At 38.1% G+C, this 24387-nt stretch overlaps 1 protein-coding gene across 1 annotated transcript in view; it reads left to right on the top strand.

The window, feature by feature from the left end:
- The window catches only part of taf3 (TAF3 RNA polymerase II, TATA box binding protein (TBP)-associated facto), a 238621-nt gene that overhangs the window by 37678 nt on the left and 176556 nt on the right, over positions 1–24387 (top strand). Inside the window, exon 2 of the mRNA XM_063072728.1 lies at positions 3128–3370. Coding sequence (XP_062928798.1) covers positions 3128–3370 — 243 coding nt within the window. The remainder of the gene's footprint in view (positions 1–3127; positions 3371–24387) is intronic.

Below are 24387 nucleotides of genomic sequence, written 5' to 3'. Positions count from 1 at the left end.
TGCCAAAGAAGTCATTCCAACTAGGAATCGATGGAATCCTTCTGTGATTATTCAAGGCCAAATCCATCATTTAATTCCAGACCCGACACAGCAAGCCCGATTCCTTTAAATTTACTTCATGGATATTTAGTGTTCATTCTGGTCACATATTTGTCTTGCTATGCGTTTTTCTTCTTTAATAAGCTGAGTTTTTCTTCTTTAATTTCCAAATCAAAGAGATAGCAATCGCATTCAGGAAAATTTAATGTTCATTCTCGTCACATCAGACTGCACTACCCTTCTCTCAAAGGGTGCCCCAACGGGTCACCCTGTTCTCTAGTTTTTTTCTATAATTACACTCGGTGGCCACTTTATTAGGAACCTCCTGTACCTAATAAAGTGGTCACTGAGTGTGTGTTCATTGTCTTCTGCTAGCGTAGCCCACACGTTTGATGTGTGTTCAGAAATGCTCTTTTGCACACCGCTGTTGTAAAGCGTGGTTATTTGAGTTACCGTCGCCTTCCTGTCAGCTTGAGCTAGTTTGCCCATTCTCCTCTGACCTTTCTCATTAACAAGGCATTTTCACCCACAGAACTACTGCTCACTGATTTTCTTTTTGCTTTTCACACTAATTTCTGTACATTCTTCAGACTGTTGTTTGTGAAAGTCCCAGGAGATCCCAGGCTATTTGGCCCATAATGTTATGCCAAGCTAGCTAAAAAGCAAATCAAAAGCTCCCAAACACTAATCCCTCCTACTTACACCATATCCATATCCCTCCATCTTCCTTGCATCCATGAGCTCATCCAAACATCTCGAGAGCCTCTAATGTATTTGCTTCTACCACCATTCCAGGTATCTACCACTCTGAGTGAAAAAACTTACCCCTCACATCCCCCTTGAATCTACCCCCTCTCATTTTTAATGCATGGCTTCTGGTTTTAGACATTTCAATCCTGGGAAACAGATACTCTCTGTCTACTGTCCACTCTATCTATGCCTCTTATAATCTTATAAACCTCTATTGGATCTCCCCTCAGCCTCTGCCACTCCAGAGAAAATAATCCAAGTTTATCCACCCTCTCAAGATAGCACATGCCCCCTAAACCAGGCAACATCCTGATAAACGTCTTCTGCACCCTTTCCAAAGCTTCAACATCCTTCCTATAGTGGGGCAACCAGAACTATATACTCCAGATTTGGCCGAATCAGAGTTTTAGTAGTTGCAACATAACCACTTGACTTTTGAACTCAACGCCTCGACTAATAAAAGCAAGCATTCCATAAGCCTTCTTAGCTACATAACTGACCTGTGTAACCACTTTCATGAAGCTACGAGCTTGGATCCCAAGATCTCTCTGCTCAGCAACATTGTTAAGGATCTTGCCCTTAACAGTGTGCTGTCTCCTTGCACTTGCAAGGTGTAACCTCTCACATTTATTGGGGTTAAACTCCATCTACCATTTCTCAGCCTATATCTGCAAATGATCTATATTGCACTGTATTCTTTGCCAATCTTCTACACAATCCACAACTCCACCAATCTTGGTATTATCCACAAACTTACTAACCCACTCATCTACATTTACATCTAAGTAATGTATGTGCATCACAAACAGCAGAGGTCCCAGCACAGATCCCTGTGGAACACAATTAATTACAGACCTCCAGCTCAAATATGTTCCTTCAAGCACTACCCTCTGTCTTCTATGGGCAAGCCAATTCTGAATCAAAACAGCCAATTCACCATGGACCCCATGCATCTTAATCTTCTGGATTAGCCTGCCAGGAGGGACTTTGTCAAACGCCTTACTAAAATCCATGTAGACAGCATAGGTTTCCAAATGCTCATGTATCCCATCCTTAAGAATTTTCACCAGCAATTTCCCTACAACTGATGCGAGATTCACCGATCTATAGTTTCCAGGATTTCCCTTTATTCCCTTCTTAAACAGAGGTACAACATTAGCCACTTGCCAGTCCCCTGGGACCTCACCTGTGGCTGGAGAAGACACGAAGATACTGGTCAAGGCCCCAGCAATCTTGTCTCTTGCCTCCTTCAAAAACATGGAGTAAATCCCATCGGCCCTGGGGACTTATCCACCTTAATACTCCTTGACCTCTTCCTCCTCCTTGACCTCTAAACGCCCTAATGTATTTTTACACTAAGTAGTGATCTCCTGGTCCTCCATATCCTTCTCCTTGGTAAATACTGAAGGAAAGTACTTATTAAGTACCTCTCTCACATTCTCCACATCCAAGCAAATGTTCCCTTCTTTATCCTTGAGTAGTCCCACCCTCTCCCTAGTTATCCTCTTGCTCTTAATATATGTGTAAAATGACATGAGATTCGCCTTGATCCTCCCTGCCAAGGACTTTTTATGGCCCTTCCTGGCTTTCCTAATACCCTTCTTTGTTTCTTTTTTGGCTTTTTTCCACGCGTGCTTTGTTTGATCCTAACTACCAAAGCTTTACATATTTTTCCTTTTCCTTTTTGATTAAATTTATCACCTGTCTGGATATTCAAGGTTCTCTTATTTTTCCAACCGCATCCTTTCTTCTAACAGGAAAATACCTTTACTGTACTCTTCTTCTTCATTCTGATGTTTGGTTTAAATAACAACTGAACCTCTTGAACATGTCTGCATGCTTCTATGCACTGAGTTGCTGCCACATGATTGGCTGATTGGATATTTACATTAACCAGCAGGTGTACCTAATAAAGTGGCCACTGAGTGTACATACTAATTGAAATGATATAGGTCTTCAAATTACATACTGTCCTTATTAAATTCTGTTAATGAATATATTTAAACCTTTTGTTATTAAAATATATTTCATTGGGTGTTGCAGGTAAACAATGACTGTTTGTCAGTGACTGGCAGAAATGTTTTCTTGGAAAAAAGCAAATCACGAGAAGAAAATGGCACATTTTATTGGTATACTAGCACCTTAAGTAAGAGGAGAAAACTATATTTGTAGCCATAGTCATGGACAGAAACTTGAGCTGATGTTTCCTGTAGCATAAGCAACCTAGCATACAAATCTAAGGAATTTATCAAAGTTATATGAATATTGCATTTGAAAACTGCTATATTTCTTGTAAGGATGCTGCACTTAGCCATTAACCTTTCTTACTCTTTATCAGATGGTCGTACGGATCCTGTTTTGGACGATCTAGGTCAGGCCTTTAAACTAATGGGAATCAGCCTTTCAGAACTTGAAGACTACATTCACAACCTTGAGCCTATTGGGTTTGCACATCAAATCCCAACATTTCCAGTCAGCAAAAACAATGTGCTTCAGTTCCCACAGCCTGGAGCCAAGAGGCTTGGGGAGGAGAAGGAGTATATTCCAGAATACATGCCTCCTCTCATCTCATCACAAGAAGGTGAGCCCTGTATTACATCAGACTTCACTCGTTAAGAGAAATACTTGAACATGTCTAAGCAATTAAAAACAGCAACTTTTTCTATAATGTCTTTAACATAGCTAGCTGACTGATAACATCTTACAAGAACGTTAGCAAACACAGTTCACCAATTAGGCTGGCCACACGAGTGGGTACAAGGACAGATGACTAAAGACAATGGAAGAAGCACATCCCTTAAGGGTAAAAAGTGAAGTATGGATGCAGATAGTTTAATGGAAGGAATTCCAAAGTTAAGAGCCTTTATATCTGAAGGCACATTGCCAATATTGGAGAAGCTAAATTGAGGGATAATCAAGAGTCTGGACAGTGGAAGACAGATAACTTGATGGGTTGTAGGTCTGCTGTTTTCAGAGAAGGGGGAGATGCCTCAAGGTGCAGTGTAGCTGGACATCTTTAAGATGTTATGGACCTTTTTTTTTAAACCAACATCACATATTTTTGACTGCAAGGGGAGCAATAAATAACTATACATGACCCTGCACCACCATTCAATGAGACCAGTGATTGTGTTTCATCTTTGCTTAAAATTGCATTCCCCTTGAAGCCTTTTAATTTTGAAACTGGTGTAAAAAGTATTTAAAGAGTTCACATTACATTCTCAAAATGTGCAATAAATAAGCAATTTAAAAGTGTAATGCTGTTGTTTTGTTGAGACAGCCATGGCAACCAGCTTTCACACAAGGCATCATGAACAAATAAGATGTATAGCTGGTTTATTTATTTTTGACAGAGTTTCAGAAAAGTACAGGGAAACCCCCCTCCACTTTGTAGCTGTTTGGGTCCAGAAATTTTCCCTTATAAACTTCATAAATCACTTCCCAAAAATTTGGGATGCAGAATATAAGTATATAAGTGCCTCTCGTTGAAATTATATAATTTTGTTGTATGCATAGATGTTGTGGCTTTGCATTGTGGAAAATCGCAATATAGACCACTTTCTAGGAACACAATCCCCTCCCATAACATAGGTACCAGATGCAAAGCAACACTTTGGCCTTTCACACTCAAACACCCACCTTTTATGGTAAGATGGGGCTTTTAAGTATAATGTCATTTGATGACTTCTCCAACAATGAAGCGTTCCTCCAGTAATTAACTAAAGCATCAAAGCTAATAATATGCTTAAAATTCTGTTTAAAAAAATTAGATCAAACTTAAGGAATAAGGATTATCTATTGGTGATTAAATACATCTAAACTTGTATCAGTGGTTGGTTTGCTTTCTTTTTAGCATTGTGTTGCTGCATATCTCACCACATTGGAAAAGATCCTATATTGGGATGCTGCTTAAAACATTAATTGATGCTGGTATGTGCTATGTTGCAGAAAAATATCAAACTGACACATTTTTTAAAAATTAAGCCTAGGATTTTCAACATGCTTTTTAAAAGTATAACTTTAAGATTACAAGTTGTCTAGTATATTATCATGCAGCATCTATGGAAAGGAATAAAGAGTCAATGCTTCAGGCTTAGACCCTTCATGAGTCCTTGTGAAGGACCTCAATCTGAAACATCGATTCTTTATCCTTTCCTTAGATGCTGCCTGACCTGCTGAGTTCCTCAGCGTTTTGTGTGTGTTATTCTGGATTTCCAGCATCTGCAGAATCTCTTGGGTATATAATCATCTTCTGTACTGTTTGACATATGTAAACTCAGTAATGTTATATTAACTTGGTTCATTTGGGAGCGTTCCTACTTCTTGACTCAGGAGATTGTGGCTTTAAGATGCATTCCACAAATTGAGTACACAGTCTTGGTTCATTCTCCTGTATAATACAGAGGAAGCACCTCCTTGAAAGAAGTGCCAATCTTCTGATGAGACCTTAAGTAGAAAACCATTCTTACCAGGTAGATGTTAAATATCCTATGGCTCTTAATGTGTGTCACATTGGTTGACCTACCTGCCATAATAACAGTCATGTACTTCAAAGAATTCATTTTTGTATTTTATTTACTCTTGGGATATGGTGTCACTGACAAGGGAAGATTTATTGTCAATCCTTGAAGGGATTAAGAGTCAATTTGTAGTGTGGGACTGGATTCATTTATAGACTAGTTAGGTATGAATGAGTGGCAGTTTCTCTTCTTTAAAGGATATTAGTGAACCAGCTGTGTTTTTACAATACTCTGACAGCTTTCATGGGCATTTTTCTTGTGGGTGCCATGGCACTAATCACCAGATTTATTGAATTTAATGCCACAGTTTGTCATAATGGGGTTTGAACTCACGACCTTTAGATTCAATGCTGTCTGTCCAGTAAACTCTGTGCCTCCTGTACATGAACTCCTTGAAATTTTCTGATGGCATGAAAATTTGCTATAAAACTGGAAATGGTGAATAAGTTGCCTGTAAACTTGATTCTTATATTTAAAGATTTAAGCATATCTTAGAATTTGCAATTCAAAGTTTCATTGTGATAACTGACTTGACATTACTCAGCAGTGTTCCGGTTGACTACTTCAGTGACAGGCAATTTCTAGCAAACTTTATAACTGTTGTTAACACTTATTAGTATAACCCTATTTGCTCTGACAGTTTTATGTAAAATTACCTTACTTTTTGCAATTTTACATAAATTTGGCCTCTCTTTGTTGCACATTTTCCCTTGGAGGGATGTTCTACTATGTTTTTTTCTGTCTCTGTAAAATTTGACCCCTCATTTGGGAATTGCTGCCAGAAGCCAAAGTCTCTTTTGACTCTTTCTTCTGTATATTGTTTCCCCTTAGCACCAGGGGTTCCTAACCTGGGGTCCATGGTCAATTGTAAGGCTCCATGACATAAAAAAGGTTCGGAACCCCTGCCTTAGCTGGATAACTGAGTCATTGAGTAACTCCATAATTCATTGTCAGTCCGACCACAGGGCTATCTTAAAAAATGATATTCTGGCATGTGTTATAGACTAACTGGATCCAAGTTTTATTTGTGTGAATCATTGGAGTATTGAGAGACACATAGAATTTTAAATCAGTGTTCCCATTATTTCATGCATAAATTGTGTAATGAACTTGAATAAGTTCTGGTGAACTAATTTAAAGATTAAAGCTTAGCTTTATTTATCATTTTGTATATTGAAACATACAGTAAAATGTAGCATTTGAGTCAATGACCAGCACGGTCTGGGGATGTGCTGGGGGCAGTGTGCAACTTTCGACATGACTCTGGCGTCAACATAGCATACCCACAAATTACTAACCTTAACCTTTTCATCTTTGGAATGTGGGAGAAAATCAGGCCACTTGGAGGAAACCCACGTGGTCACAGGGAAAACATAAAATCTCCTTACAGACAGTAGTGGGTATTGAACCCGGGTCACTAGCACTGTAAAGCATTACACTAACTGCTAGGCTACAGTGCAGCCCCACAATTTGGGATTCAATCAAAAAATACAGACTTAGATTTGTGTAATACCTTTTGCAACTTCAAAAATTTCCATGGTCCTTTGATTTACTGACATTGGTTTGTTTAAAATGTCATTATGTTGTAATGCAGGAGGGACACAGACAACTTTGTACAGCATTTGTGGTGGGTATTCAATGGAATTTTGTGTGAATGATTAAGTGAGGGAATTAGATTTCTCAGTGAGTAGATGTACCACATCTCATCTTCTTTTGAGCACATTGCTGCCTTGACACTGAATTCTCCAACTTTAGATTACCCTTTATTTTTGTTGGTATTAGGCCATTTCTCCCTGTCATCATTTTGGCTTTTTCTTGTGCTGTTGGTAAAGTTTGGTCTGCTGGGCACATTGCTATGAGCATTACATGACACAGGCAGAGATAACACTAAATGCAAGTTCTCCATTAACTAATTTGATCTCGCTCTGTCAGAGATGTTTCATCTGTTCTACCTATTCCTCTCCTACCATCTCAGTTACTGAAAACTAACATTTCAGAAAGGTAACGTGATAGAGGTGTTTATGATGATAAAGAGACATTGATCGATTGGCTAGCCATTGCCTTTTTTCCAGGGTGAAAATAACCAATATAAGAGGTCATAATTTTAAGGTGATTGGAGGAAAGTACAAGGGGATGTCAAAGGTAGTTTTTTTTTAATACAGCGAGGTGGGTGCATGGAATGCACTGCCAAGGGTGGTGATAGAAGCAGACAAATTAGAGACATTTAAACGACTCAGATAGACACATGGAGGGCTACGTGGAGGGAAGGGTTAGATTGATTTTGGTTAAAAGGTTAGCACAACATCATGGGTCAAAGGGCCTGTACTGTTGTTGTTTGATGTTCTATATTCCCTCTCTCTTCCACTTCTGATGAAAAGTCTCAAACCTGAGGCATTCACTGTTTCTCTTCCTTTCAGGTGCTGGCAGACCCACTGGGCATTTCCAGCATTTTCTACTTTTTTACCCAGATTTCCAGCATCTACATTTATTTTTGATTGCATGTTGTCAGAATGAGAATCAGGTTTATTATTACTGACATGTTGTGAAAATTGGTATTTTGTGGCAGCACAGCTTTCAACACAGACACGGAGAGCACTTATGGTCGTCACTTGCCAAAAGTAGCAAATGAATTCCCAATTTTACCAGAAAAAAAACTTTTAACAATTTGTGATCAGCTAAAACTTTTCCAACTCATTTGATCCCTACATCTGAACTACCACATTAAAAATCACTGCCTAGTACCCATTATTCTATTCTGGTGTGCTTTCCTGTGTTCGGCACCCAGTAATTTAATACTAGCAAAGGGACTCAGCAAAAGAAAGTAGAGTGAGAAAGCCGCACATAATGAACAACCTTTTTCAAAAAAATTGGCCTAGATATCCTTGAGGTGGTGAGACTTGATGTGGATTGGGGAGTTTACTTTGTCGGGCACCTTCGCTCTGTCCACAACAAGCAGGATTTCCTAGTGGCCAACCATTTTAATTCCAATTCCCATTCGCATTCTGACTTGTCGTTTATGGCCCTTCTCTATTGCCACATTGACGCCACTCTCAGGTTGGAGGAACAACACCTCATGTTCCATTTGGGGAGCATCCAACCTGACGGCATGAACATTCACTTCTCTAACATCCAGTAATTTCTCTCCCCACATCCCTTCTCTGGCTCCTCTCTTACACCTTCTCTTCTCTTTACCTACTCATCACCTCCCTCTGATGGCTCTCCTCCTTCCCTTCCTCCTATGGTCCACTCTCCTCTCCTATCAGATTCCTTCTTCTTCCGCCCTTTACCTTTTCCACCTATCACCTCCCAGCTTCTCACTTCATTATCCATCTCCGACCCACCTACTTTCCCCCTCAGTTGCCTTCATCTATCATCTGCTAGCTTGTACTCCTTCCCCTCTCTCACCTGGCTTTCTACCTCCTTCCTTTCCAGTCCTGATGAAGGGTCTCAGCCCAAAATGTTACTGTTTATTTCCTTCCGTATGCTGTCTGACCTATGGAGTTCCTCCGGCATCTTGTGAGTGTTACTCCAGATATCCTTGGAGCAACTTAGCTCCTTGGGATGTCAGCCCGTTTCTTGTTGAATCTTCTCTTAACTTTGTGCAGACTCCCCAGTGCGAAAATCCCCAACAAAACTATCTCTGCCTTGATCAGTGAAAAATCATACCATTAAAATGTAAGTTTTATAATTTTTAGAAAATAAAAATAAATGAATCAAAAGAAAAATGTGAAGTTACCTGTCACCAATGCCTCCTCGTCAAAATCAGTACAATGGGTGCACAGATACAGTGAGATTTTCCTGTGTAATTGCTGGAAAACTGCAGGAATTACGATTTTGCCACTGCATTGGCAAGGGAGTAAGTCAAGAATACAATCGGGATTTGTTGTCAGATGCTGGATTTTTTTAGAGATACAGAACAGTAACAGGCCCTTCCAGCCCGACGAACCCGCAACGTGCAACTTTGGAATGTGGGAGAACATGGACCCTACTGCAGTCACGAGGAGAACACGCAAATTCCTTACAGAAAGTGGTGGAATTGAACCCAGGTCTCTGGCGCTGTAATTGTGTACGTTACCATGCCGCCCCAAAGATATGACCGATAGAAAGTGATTGGGTAACCGTCTGTTCAAGGACAAGCTGAAGGTTTTTGAAATAAGGGAGGAAGTCAGAGCTCCTGGACGAAACCCACACGGCTGCAGGGAGATCAGACAAACCCCTTAGAGAAAGTGGCCAGAACCAAACCTTGATTGGAGATCACTGGCATTGTAAAGCGATTGTGCTAATGGCTATGCTGCTGTGCCACTCTTTTAAAAGGCTGCTTTGAAGGAACTTACGTTGCTGTTATTACTGGGAAGTTCAAAGCCTGGAGCAGGGATAATTAATAATTAAATTGCAAATTATTTATTGCAGAAGTATAGTCAGTTAGTTTTACAGAAGACTGACCAGTAGTTCAGGCTTAATCCCTTCAACAAACTTTTTATTTTTTATACATTAAAAGGAGATAACATGAAGTTTGTGAAATCTGTTTTACATTACTGTAAGTTCAGGAGTGAGACACTTATTTGCATGTGCCAAGTCAACATTTTTAAATCAAAGAACTAAATTATTGTAGTGTATGATTAGAATGGGATGATTATTCTTTCAGTTGGGATACTGTGTTTATTGTGACAACTCAGCGTACCATTTTCTTAATAATTTCTCCAGGAATTCAAATAATCTGTGGCCTGTAACATCTTTCCTTTGCCAGTTCCCCATAACCCTCTATCACCCAAACTTTTTGGTTAATTGAGCCATCGGTTAATCAGGCAGCTGCTTATTTGAGACACTATGCCACTTAATTGGGACAGGAGACTGTCAGACAATTTCTACAAGCGTCAGTTGCTTGCACTTGCATAGCTGTTAAACACAACTCCGTGCTTAGAGCAAACTGTTTTTAAATAGCATCAGTTGAATGTGTTTGCATTCAAAAAGCCGCAATGTTTGTCACTGATATTAACAAGAAATAAGCAGTAAGACAATTCAAAATTGTTTTGCTCACAGCGGTTTCAAGCATTCAGAATTGAAGATGCCAGAAACAGCTGAGAGTGAAAATGAAACAATTCATGACTTTAACAAGTTAGGAACTATGAAAAATTTGAAGGTATTGACAGTTATCTTGAATGTTATGATGAAAATGAAGATTTAGAGGATGTAGCCATTGAAGCATTGTATCTGTTTGCACTAGGTGTCTATGCTGATTTTGTTGATTTACTGTCAGAAGAACACGTTAGCATACACTGGATAAATTCCTCCATCAATAAATATTCAGAACTAATATACAGTTTTATAGTACTGTGATCATATTGGTAGTGTTCTAGTTCTGTAGTTCATTTAAATACATAATCTGTTACTCAGTTTGTCTTTTTTATAACTTTTTCACTATTTCCATGAAACTTCTGTTCAATTGAGGCAGCCACTATTTTGGGCCAAAATGTACTGGTCCTGATGAGTTCCAATTAACTGGAATCTACTGTATTTATCTACCTTCACCTTCAATTATATCTAATGATCTGGAATCCACCACCCTTGGGGCAAGGAATTCTTGAGAGTACTCACTACCATGAAAGAACAAATTTCTTCACACCCTAGTTTTAAATGCCTGAAACCTTATCTTTATAGTCTTGTTGTCATGTTTGTGGCTCTCTCACTAGTGGAAGCATTGTGGCATCTACCCTACCAAGCCTCCTTAGGATCTTCCATTTTGGAATAAGATTGCTTTTCATTCTTCTAAGACACAGCTGCCAAGTTAACACTGATCAGGTCAACTGCTGGAGGACCCCAGTTCTAGGTGCTCTCATATCTCCTATTTAAAATCAGTTTACATCCCTTTTTGTGCAAATCACCAGGAAACTCATGTCTGAAGAATGACAATAAACAATCTTGAATCTGATCTGGCAAGGATTTTAGGTAAAAGAATATTGTGAAATATGTATTTTGAGCAAAGATGATGGGTGCAGTCATTTAATTGAATTACAGAATCTGACTATCCTCAGATTTCCAGATAAATTCACACTGTACATTTGCTGGAAAGACTCTAGAGACCATTTAAATGGACACAAGAGGGTGAAAGTGAAGAAAGGCCAGAAATATTGTCTTCACTCCTGCCATTAAACACAGCAGATGGTATTGTGAGAGTTAACAGTAACAGCGGATGGGGTTGTCTTAAGTTCCAATATCATTGTGTTTCTTCATTTAACCTAATATCTGATCTTGCATCTGAGTACTGTGGCTGCATTCATCGGCGTATAATGCATTTTTAATTCCAGGGCCACGTTCATTAGTAACTATGGGGATGGGGATTCATCCTTTGTCACTTACACAAGATGGACAGTTTACTTAAGGCTAGAGATTGTATGAGCTGGAGGGGAGACAGGAATAAAATAGTTCTGTTATCCTAGCAGAGAATAAATTACATGGAGGATACCAGCATTTATCTTGAGAATGGAGGGAACATGATCAACATAGAGTCCATTATTTTTGCAGCTTATGGGACTTACTAGGGTAAGAGAAATCACTATAACGGTCTAAAAGTTCTACTTACAGGAGTATAATTGGATAATCCTGTTATTTTTTTGAATTGTGTGAATGACTGTGATTGTAGATGGCTGTGACCTTTGGTTCCAGATTCAGATTAATTTATTTATTGCATGTCCATCGAAACATATGGTGAAATATACCGTTTCTGTTAACAACCAATGCAACCTTAAAATGTGCTGAGACCAGCCCCACTACATTCTGATGCCAAATTAGTATGCACACAATGTTCAGCAGAGTAACTCACAGCAACAGAACAACAGGAAAATAAGCCCTGATCTTCCACCCACCCATGCACACACATTTTTATATACTGAAATGAGTTTTCCATTAGTCTCCCATTGCCAGATAAACTTAAGAAATTGCTGCATTTATATGTAATTATAGGAGAATTTTTGAAATTGAAGGATTGACCAAGAAGGAGCTAAGAAAGTTAAAGCAAGAAAAACTAATGGCATGGGCTTTACATTGAATATATATCGGAATATATTGATTTTTCTTGAATAAAAATAAAATAATTATTGGAAGGAGCCCACAGGAAGTAACATTGAGCATAAAGTTGGCAGCAGAAAGGAAACCAACAATAGTTTTATTTCTGGCTTCTTCCCCCTTCCGTTCCAGTTCTGATGAAGAGTCTCAGTACAAAACATCAACTGCATAATCCCCTCCCATAGATGCTGTCTGACCTGCTGAGTTCCTCCAGCATTTTGTACATGTCTTTCTTGATTTTCAGCATCATGTAGAATCCTTTGTGTTTATACTTTTATAGTGTTATCAGTTTGATCTGCAATTTACATTCAATGGCCACCTTATTAAGTACAGGTCGACCTTCACTAATCCAGCACCATTGGGACCTGAGGAGTGCCGGATTAGTGAAAATGCTGAATTACAGAAGGATCACATTAAGCATAATCAGTGCCGGATTATCGAAGGAACCGGATTACAGGTAGTCGGATTAGTGAAGGTGGACCTGTACAGGTCTGGAATACAACGTGGTCCCCTGTTGCTGTAGTTCAGCGTGGGATGTGTTTAGAGATGCTCTTCTATACACCACTGTTGTAAAGTGTGATTACTTGAGTTACTGTCACCTTCCTATCTGCTTGAACCAGTCTGGCCATTCTCTTCTGACTGCTGTCATTAACAAGGCATTTACGCCTACAGAACTGCCACTCACTGATTGCTTTTAGATTTTTGCCCCATTCTCTTAAACTCTAGAGACTGTTGTGCATGAAAATCTCAGGAGATCAACAGTTTCTGAGTTACTCAAACTGCCCCATCTGGCACCAACAATCATTCCACAGTCAAAGTCACTGAGATCACGTATCTTGACCATGTCTGCATGATTTTATGCATTGAGTTGCTGCCACGTGATTAGATATTTGCATAAACCAGCATTTGTACAGTTGTACCTAATAAAATGGCCACTGAGTGTAGATGCCATGAAAATTAACATCAAAGTTGCTGGTGAACACAGCAGGCCAGGCAGCATCTATAGGAAGAGGTACAGTCGACCCTTCGTCAGGACTAACTGAAGAAAGAGCTAGTAAGAGATTTAAAAGTGGGAGGGGTAGGGGAGATCCAAAATGATAGGAGAAGACAGGAGGGGGAGGGATGGAGCCAAAAGCTGGACAGTTGATTGGCAAAAGGGATATGAGAGGATCATGGGACAGGAGGCCTAGGGAGAAAGAAAAGTGGGGGGAACCCAGAGGATGGGCAAGGGGTACAGTGAGAGGGACAGAGGGAGAAAAAGGAGAGAGAGAAAAAGAAAAAGAATGTGTGTATATAAATAACTAATGGATGGGGTACGAGGGGGAGGTGGCATTAGTGGAAGTTTGAGAAGTCAATGTTCATGCCATCAGGTTGGTGCTACCCAGACGGAATATAAGGTATTGTTCCTCCAACCTGAGTGTGGCTTCATCTTTACAGCAGAGGAGGCCGTAGATAGACATATCAGAATGATTATATTTTGAATTGCTGCTATTTAATGTAAATGTTATTAATTTTGGTGGGTGCTCTGTCATAGACCATTCCCCTCCAGTAACTTTACATATTTATTCCCTTACCTTCCTAGTTCTGATGAAGGGTCTTTGAACAGAAATTTTAACTTAGCAAGTCGTTAGATAGAAGAGAAACTAAGTTTCTTCCAGCATTTTCTGAATTTGGAATATCCGACTTCTTTTTTCTTTCTTGTTACAATTCAACCCTTGCTGGTTTATGTGGAAAAAATGTGTTGGTGTTGCAGACAAACAGTGTTGGAATCTCTTTTCTCCCAACTTTTTAACATCATTTCTAAATATATTATTGTCCAGTTCATTTGGTTGTCAATGCAAACGATGCATTTGTTTCAAAGTACATGTGATAAATGAGTCAGAGAATACTAGGAATACTCAGCATGATAGGCAGCATCTGTAGAGAGAGAAGTAAAATGAATGTTTCCACTCATTGACCTTTCATCAAGAATCTCTTCTGATTCAGCAATTTCTGTTCCTATTTCAAACTTACTTCTGATTTTCAAATAATTGATTGATACAGCATTAAGTATTTAATTTGGGAATTTATTTTTGATCATCATCATCAGATACAATCAGTCTATATATATAACAGTTGCATGTACATTGTGTTTTATCAGATTGCTTTTATTTATATGTATTGTGTTTTTTGTTTTTTTATTGTGTTCTCTATGCTTATTGTGATTTTTATGGGCTCCTTTACACGTGTGCTGAAGAATGACACAATTTTGAAGAATAAACAATTTTGAATCATGAATGTTGGGACTTGTTCCTTTTCATCTTGAGTCTCACCTTGGACTTGCTGAATTCTAACCATGCCCTGAGTATTACGGACCAACACTTTACTTTTATCTGTTTCCCTACATTTTGCATAGTCATTATTTTGTACCCTTAAAAGAATATTCCATCTGTCTCTGTTTTTTCAAAAAAATGATTTTTTCTGCTGGGAGGATGGATTTAAATAATAATAAGATGAGACAGGTAAGATGAAGAGTAAGTTTCAGAATGTCAAAAATCAAGATGTTGAGCCTTGTTAGCAAGCAGGAAATAAAGTTGAAAAGGGAATAAAGTAGATCATAAAGTTGTCCAGCATCCTTTCCAGAGAAATAGCAGTCCACATAAGTAAGCCAAGTGTGAGAGAGGGAATTAATTAGCCTGTTCAGAATTTGGTTTTAATAATTTACATTGTGATTAATACTCCTACAAAATTAAACAGTGTAAAAAACACATTTAGCTCATTTTATGGATTGAATTTGACATAATAGTAATTACTTTTGCCATCTATTTTGATCAAGCAAACTGTTTTCAAACATCTGTTTTAGGACACTTGCATAAGGCAGTCTTCAGCTAATAAATTATTTATGTGGTGTGACAATAATATTTTCATTAGTCTATGTTACTGCCCAAAACTTAGTAAGATACCATGTCCTGAAAGACTTAATAGATGTGTTGATTTACAGTGTGAGGTAGTTCTTAGTAAATATTAGCTTTTCATTGTTCACAAAATGGATTTGCTAATGTTCATAGAGCTCTAAGTTAATAAGGACTTTGATGTTGTGTAAATTCTATAATTCATTTTGATATTTTATTATGTAAACTAATTTAATTTCTAAATATTATAGTCATTTAGAGTCAGTCTTGCAGTGTGCTTCAACTCCTCAAGGTGGCAATCTTGGTTCAAATTTGGTTATATTTCTGAGCTTTGTCATTAAAACAGAGTGATGCAAGAAACATAAGAAATAAAAAGCATGATTATGGCTGTGCTTTTATCTTGGATTCCCTTTCCTGTACTTGCTCCATATACTTCTATTTCAATTATATCCAAAGATCAAGTTGAGACACTGAAAAACCCAATAAACCTCAGTTAGAATGTCTGGATTGGATGCAGTATCAAAGTTCAGGCACTTTATATATATATTTTGTAGAAAAGTATGAATTATTTGCTTAAAGTGAAGCATTCACACCAGTCATCAAGTTCAATGTTTCTGCTATAGGATTTGCTGAGTATGATTTTGTTGAATAAGGTAGCATGGCTGTGAAGCAGTACAGTGCCAGCAATCCTGGTTCAATTCCCACCACTCTGTAAGGAGTTTGTACATTCTCCCCGGTAACCAAGTGGGTTTCCTGCGGGTGCTCTGCTTTCCTCTCACATTCAAAAGACATATGGGTTAGTGTTAGTAAGCTGTGCACATACTGTGTTGGCACCAGAAGTATGACGACACCTGTGGGTTACCCCAGCTTGCCCTTACCCTTGGGACTGTGTTGGTTATTGACACAAATGATGCATGTGATAAATAAAGGCAATCTTTTTTTCTGTTGTTGAATATTGAATATTTGACTCAGTCAAATGAAAATCATTTATTATTAATATTCTGCCTCATATTGTGTCCATCCCCAATATTACAAATAAGATAATTCTCTAATAGCATCCGGTCTTAATGCAATTATCCTATTAAGACAATGCTGAATGGTCTAAATGTTAATAAAACAATGTACTATGCTAATTGCACTTAATTAGGTGTAATCACAATGACTTGATTCATTTTTAAAAGTGGAAAATTTACCTTGTTTGCATGGGAGGTCTTGAAGGGGAGGACTCCTGACGGTCCTGGGGGAATGACTCTGAAATAGAGACCTGTGACCTCTGTGCAGTGCTGTCTGCTCTTTGGCTTTCTTACTGCTCCTACCCTAAATCAAGATTCATTAGAGTCTGCAGAACCAGTAAATGAAATCTTCATTTGGATATTTTGCGGATCTTGGGAGACCCAGCATGGACTCATAGAGTCCATGACAGCATGGGGGTCTCATGCTACTGGGACCACAGAGAGTACAGTGCTCTCCAGTCAGCAGGAGTCCACTGTCTGCCTGTCCCTGATAGTATTCCTTTTAAGTAAAACTGCCTACATTTAGTGAGTGAGGGTCACAGGCTCAGACATTTTTGAATTAGTTAAGAATTCTACAGGTCTCGTTCCATTCCTTTTGTAGAACACTAATTATCCCTGTCACACACTATTAAGAAAGAGTTGACAGGAAATAATAGTTCAGGACCAACCGGCAATTGAGTGAGACATGCAGGAACCTCTAGTGCCACATGAACTCAGGAAGGATCGCTTTTCATTTCCTCCTGGCTCCAGCGTGTTTAGGGAGAAGAATGCCTGGCTTGAATTTAAAAGTGCAGGCTTAGATTCTTTTAGGGTTTCTCTACCCTCTGACAGCACAGTAAATAATGTTGGTTTCCTGATAGGTGACTCATCTCAGCTGGACTCCTTCAGTTCAACATGAACTACTTCTGACCACTGAAAAACGCTAACCATTGGCGAGTACTGCTTGCAGAATTTTAGAATCTCTCGGTCTAGGCCTCAATTGCTGTAACTAAGCTTTTAGATGACAGTCGTGTGCAACCTTTTCTGCTTTAATAAGGTTACTGTGAATTTAGACGTACTGTAGTCCTTCGTTCCCCATCATAACCTGCCACAGATTTACAAGCATAAATTGAGAAAACTGCAACAATAGAGGCATTATGCAACATACACTGTCAGTGATAACAAATTGTATTTGTATTTAGATGGATAAAACATTTTTTGCTCAGATTCTAACATATTGAAACAAAATAGTTTCTTTTCATTTTAAATGTCATGAATATAATGACAGCCTTTTTGCTGTTCTTAAAAAGAATGCTTCTGTAAAAGGAAAAAAGTCTGATGCTCTACCAACTGAGTATAGATCCAGTGGATAGCCAGAGACATTTTCGCAGGGCAGAAGTGGTAAACACAAGGGGACATAACTTGAAGGTGATGGGAGGATAGTATGGGGGCGGGGTGTCAGATGTAGCTTTTTTTTACACGGAGAGAGATGTGGGTGTTTGGAACGTGCTGTGAGGGGTGGTGGTAGAGGCAATGCATTTAGGAAACACTTAGATAGACACTTGGATGATAGAAAAATGGAGGACTATGTAGAAGGGAAGGATTAGATTGATCTCAGAGGTTGACACAACATCACGGGCTGGAGGGCTTGGACTGTGTTGTAATGTTCTATGTATGAATGTTTAAGGGTGGAAACTGGAACATCGCAATGTGGCTGAAGTCAATTTGTCACATGGAACTAGGACATTAATTTAAAAAAGGAAGACTGTTTTGGAAAATGGAAAGCACTACTTTTTCCCTGAATTAAGAAGCCACTGTTGTGCAAATACATATCCCTGGTAATTGTCCCAGATGTTGCTTGTCTCTTCAATTGTATGTGTGTATCAATGGAATTTCTTTATCAGGTGTACAAAAGGAGCGATAACTTCTGGTTTTCAACATAATAGGTTTTAGTAATTTTGTTGCTGATTGTGTATTTTATTAACTAGTTTCTTTCTTAGAAAACATGAGGTGCCAATGTTATAAAAGCGTTTTGGACTTTTGCTGACCAATTGTGTTCATTATCCATTCCCTGGTTTCTGTTAAGAAAATTATATCCATGATTTCAAATTGCATAAGAAACGACAATTTCCCTGTGAATCTCCTGTCACGTGACTTCTTCAATAGCCAATCTTTTTTTACCCATTCCACCTAATTATGTTTCAGGAACTCAGCAGGTCTTGCAGCATATATGGAGAGGAATAAGCAGTTGATTTTTTGGGCCGCGACTTTTCATCGGGACATTCTTCTCCATAGATACTGCCTAACCTGCTGATTTCCACCAGCATATTGTGTGTTCCTTTGGATTTCCATCATCAGCAGACCCTTCTGTGTTTATAACTGTTCTCCAACAGGATTCAATTGTCAGCATCTCCGTGCTTCATTCCCCTTAACCCAAACTGTGTTAGATTTATTGCTATCATTGCAGATCGCAGTTTACTTCCAAGATGCCCTTTAACTTCATATATTTTACCTTGCACGTCATGAATATGGGGAATAAACCATACTGATTCTGAAGAGGAAGTCATTTAGGTTTTCTTTTGATACTGTGAATGAAATCAGATTTATTTTACTGTGCTTCCTATGGACAGACAACCAAAGCTCTTGAATCTCAAACCGGAATTACATTAATCGATAGATGAATCTTCAACAGATTTTTTTGTGCATTGGTGTTTTACTTGCCCTGCCCTCAATTCAACACATTCCACATTCTCATGCTGACAGTTTTGTAGTTTTTTTTAAACTTTGTGTAGAACCATGATATTCTTCTGACAAACTTCTGTCTCCCATACAAATAAAGTTTTCCTGTTTTGATCACCAAATGGCTTTATAAAACACTGCGCATATTACAAATAAACTCTTCTTGGGCTTTCACCTGGGTACTGTACCCGGCTGGAAGCTCAAGAAAGTTTATTCTTCTTGTACGCCGGGTAGCACTATATCTGTTAGTGTTTTTTAAAAGTCGGAATGAAATTTATTTCATGAATAAATATAAGAGGCAGATTATATCTTTGTTCTCAGAAAGAGAGCTGCAATTATAACCAACCTAGACTAATATAAAAATTTGCGATGTGTTAACACCTTTCTTTTTATAAATATAGAGTCAAAAACATATGTGACAAATCATTTCCTGCAAATCTGTACTTCCTTATCTTTCCACTGGGTGGTGATGTTAAACCAAGTTTCTCATGGTCAATTGCTTAGTCAACTAGATGTCTACACCAGATGTCTTTATCCTTCATGACTACATTTTTAAGTTCACTTGAAAGTTCAAAATAATGCTAAATCTTTTTATTATTGATATGTGAATAAAAGCAGTTTGGCTAAGTAATAGATCTATTCAAAACAAAGTAGCAAATAGAGATTTGATACATAGTCTTTATATGATTTATGTCAACTCCATCCTCGAACATGTATTATAAGAATATGTCCCTCAGAGAAGTTTTGAAGGAAATACTGTATTTGGATTGATTGTCTTACTGACATTAAATTTATTAGAACATCAGTTCATGAATTAAAATCTTATGGATTGACTAAGATGTATTTTGCTTCTAAAACTTACAGCACTTTTTAATGTAAATTTTATGGTTGTTTTCTTTGCAATCAGTAGTTTCTTTCTTCATTGTGTGCCTTGCAGGTTGTATCAAGTCTGCATATAGATCTAAATTGTACAAGACTTTGGGTAATTAATTTACTTGTGACGTGTCTGTACTTATCTTTTAGAAAATGCTGTTTGAGAAGGAATTTTTGCGGGTGATATTTGGACTAGTATACACATGGCTATTTCTGAGCCACTGCTTCTAATGATTGGCCATTCCCAGCAAGGGGTCATTTGTCTTGTGTTTTTGGAAACTAAACACTAGCTTGTCTATAAGTGCATTTTAAAGATCAGTTATTCAAGTTGAATTTTTTTTAAAAAGGAACATTTATCTGAGTTTATATTCCAGTCCTTGTCCAAAGATATAGAATAGAAGGGGGATTTGAAGATGAAAATATTATGCCATTGACTTAGAAGCTGCATTTACACAACAGTCTTCAAAGATGGACCCTGATCTCCAGTGTTGATTTTGATCATCAGTTAAGGGTATTTATATTTTCGTAGATTTATTTAGGAGCTAAAACCTGTAAATGTTGACATTCTTAAAATTCCTCATCAGTGCTAGATATTTTGCTGCTTTCTTTGGGCAGTTTGATTACAGGATTTTAGAGTCTTATTACTACTTATACATATATTACAAATCCATTAAAAGGAAACTGACTTTATGTACGCATACACAAGTTATTTATAATATGTTCCGTAGATTGCTGCAACAGCTATTTGGGAATCTTTAATTTGATAGTTAGAAATATGCATAGTAAATTGGTAAAAGAAGGTAAGGTATTTTGTCATAATTAATTTAAAAAACTAATTGTTTTAGCACGACATTTAGTGAGAATCTGAACATGTTGTGATTAGTACCGATTGTGGGTGATAGTCATATAAATATCTTAAATGTTATGTCCTTTCATATGAATTTAGATTTTAATGTCATTGTGAAGGACTTTATTAATCTTTTTAAAATTCAGCCTTATTTCTTGCTGCATTTTTCTTAACCAACTGGTTGAATGAAACTGCTAAGCTTTGTCTCTGATTTTATGGCATGTATCCAAGTGTGTTTGCAAATGTATGCTTACAAGGAAAAATTATTTGAAACATTGTTGACACTTAAATGCACCACAGTCTTAGGCTTCTGAGCATCTCTGAAAAACAACCTCATCTCCCAGCGGAGACTAACAAAGAAATGCTGCTGGGCTTCTTTGCTAACACTTCATCGGCTGAGGTATCTGGGGAATGGAATGGGTTAAAAATTAAACTTGCAAAGTGCTGAGAAAGAATGTTGACTAGGAGTAGTTCATTAAAGTCTCACTGACTAAGAGCTGTATCCAGAGGTTAAAATCCAAATTCTCTAGACCAACAAAAATGTACCAGGACAAAACCATACAGTCCAGTATTACTTCATTTAGGATTCAAACATCAAATAACTTATATCAAGGTTTCTCTGGTGGAGGTCAGCTGTTTCAATTGCATTGGGTAAGTAAAATGGAGTTGAATGGGAGAGAAACAATCGTTTTATAAAGCATACTTTTCTGCTTCTGATCTGTTTCTACCCAGGCACCATCAGGTTAATCAGATTTTAATCTTTAAAGAAAAAACAATCTTAATGAAATGGATCTGTCTTTATTTTACTGCAAATGAAGAGGATATGTTGCTCTTGTAAATTATCTGAGGGCTGTACTGAATAAAATCCAGATCTCAGGAGACTAATATGCAGATTCATCTTATTCCTGTCCCTGCAATTGTTTTTCAAAAGAGTTAGATCAATTTCACAATAGTTTTCCTTCTACTAACTGATTTTGCTGCTGATATACCCTTCCAATATTATCTCTGCAGCTCTTATCTCCCTACGTTTCACTCACTGGAGGCTATCAGTTTTTGTAGTCTTCAATATTTCTTCAGTACCAAGTCCACATAATTTAAAGAGACCGTTTCATTTGCACAGATAAGAGGGTTGGGATCAATGCGGTCAGAATTTATTTTGCTTTGTATCAAGTTTGTTTGCTGATTTTGGTCAGGATTAGTTCTGATATTTTAAATGCTCCCTTTGACTTGCCATTGGCACAAGAAGTCCAGACTTCAAAACAATATTATGTTCCATGTAATGACTTATATATATCATAATGACTTTTATTTCCTTTAACCTTCAGTCTGGCATATATTTGAACAAGAGAAATAAATTTGGGGGTGGTACGATAACGTAGCAGTTAGGGTAATGCTATTACACAGCCAGCAACCCAGGTTCCATTCTTGCTGCAGTCTGTAAAAAGTCAGTAAGGTTACCCCATGACCATGTTGGTTTCCTCCAACATCCCAAAGCTATGCGGTTAGTAGGTTAATTGGTCATGTGAGTATAATTGACTGGCATTGGCTTGTTGGGCCGTAAGGGCCGGTTGCCATAATGTATCTCTAAATTTTTTTTAAAATGTGCAGAAAATTCATTAATGTTCTAGTCAGATTCTATATATTTTAGAAACCTTATGTAGAGCATTTGGGTCATTCTGTACCTAACTGCTGTAAAATCAGAACAGTCATACATGCAAGTGGAAGATATTTGCAGAATTAATGTTATTGGTTTAAAGCTAAGTGCTGCTAAAGCTAAGTCCATAATATTAGAATAGAGACAATGTTCATTTTAGTTGTAAAATAGAGTAACCCAACAGTGTCTCATCCAGCTTGCAGATGATCGGAGTGATGGTCAGGGACTAGGGAAATATGATTTGTTCATGCAGAAGCAAGGAGATGTGTGTACTAATGCATCATGCATCACTTTTCTATTCCAATGACCTGTCCCAAATCATCATAAGGGACTTTCCGACTAAATCTGATCTTTTCTCAGGTCATGTTATATGCCTTAGAAATGGACTTCAAGATTGTTTTGTTATCATTCTTCAGTAAATGAATGTAAAGGAGAATGAAATGATTGTTACTCCGGATCCGTTGCAAAATAAAGAACACACAAAAAAAAACAATAAGTATTATTATAAAGCAATCCTATAAAACACAACATACAATTAACTAACTAAACTTTGCTGTATAGAAGGCAGGGATCTGCATGAAAATGCATGATTTAGGTTTTGAAGTTTAATTGCTTCCTCTCCCCACTAATTTTCCTTCCAACTTCTCCTCTTTTTCCCTAAAAAGTTGCAATATTATGGGGTTCAGTACTCAGGATTGATTGGTGTTTCTGCCTCATATTTGGTTCTGCCTTGTTGTTCTTGTATGTGGTAAATTGAATCATGACCCTTGTTAAAGACCCCGTTTGGCTATAGATTTCTTTGCAGCACAATATCTAGTTTATAGAGTACAAGATATTCTCAATATAATTTATTAGTTTTAGTTATTAGTTAAACATAATGAGTAACAAAAAATTGAAAGCAACACACACAAAATACTGAAGATCAGGCAGCATCGATGGAAATGAATAAATAGTTAACATTTTGGGCCAACACCCTTCATCAGAACTGGAAAGGAAGGGGCAAGAAGCCAGAATAGGAGGGTGGAGGAGGGGAAGGAGTACAAACTAGAAGGTGATAGGTGAAGCCAGATGGGTGGAGGAGGAAGTAAGAAGTAGGGAGTTGATAGATCGAAAAGGTAAAGGGCTGCAGAAGAAGAAACTTGATGGAGGATAGTGGACCATGGAAGAAAAGGAAAGAGAAGGGGCATGGGGGCTGGGGGAAGGTGATAGGCAGGTGAGGAGTAGAGGAGAGGTGAGGGGGGTGCAAAATGGGGAATGAAAGAAGGAGGTGGGTGGAAGGGGTAAAATTAGCAAAGGTTAGAGAAACCGAAGAAAACCTACTGCACATAGAATATAGTCAGCATAGAAACAGGCCCTTTGGCCCATCTGGTCATGCCGAACTATTAATCTGCCTAGTCCCATCAACCTGCACCTGGACCATAGCCCACCATACCCCTCCTATCCATGTGCTTATCCAAATTTTTCTTAAATGTTGCAATTGAACTCTCATCCACCACTTCCACTGGCAGCTCGTTCCACTCTCTCACCACCCTCTGAGTGAAGAAGTTTCACCCATGTTCCATTTTAACATTCCACCTTTCAACCTTAAGCCATGACCTCTAGATTTAGTCTCATCCTACCTCAGTGAAAAAAGCCTGCTTGCATTTACCCTGTCTTTACTGCTCATAATTTTGTATACCTCGATCAAATCTCCTCTCATTCTTTTAGGGAATAAACTTTTCAACCTTTCCCTGTAATTCAGGTTTTAAAGCTTTGTCAATATCTTTGTAAATTTTCTCTGTACTCTTTCAATCTTATTGACATTTTTCCTGTAGGTAGGTTATCAAAGCTGCACACAGTACTCCAAATCAGGCCTTATACAATGTCAACATAACATCCTAACTCCTGTACTCAATGCTTTGACTTACAGAAGTCAATGTGGACAAATTTTCCTTGCTACCCTATCTACCTGTGATGGCACTTTCGCATGTTTCCAGATGCCTATGTTCTACTGCACTCCTCAGTGACCTACTGCTCACTG

The sequence above is a fragment of the Mobula hypostoma genome, chromosome 20, assembly GCF_963921235.1.
Source record: "Mobula hypostoma chromosome 20, sMobHyp1.1, whole genome shotgun sequence".
NCBI classification, from domain to species: Eukaryota; Metazoa; Chordata; class Chondrichthyes; order Myliobatiformes; family Myliobatidae; genus Mobula; species Mobula hypostoma.
This window is presented reverse-complemented; position numbering and strand designations above follow the sequence as displayed.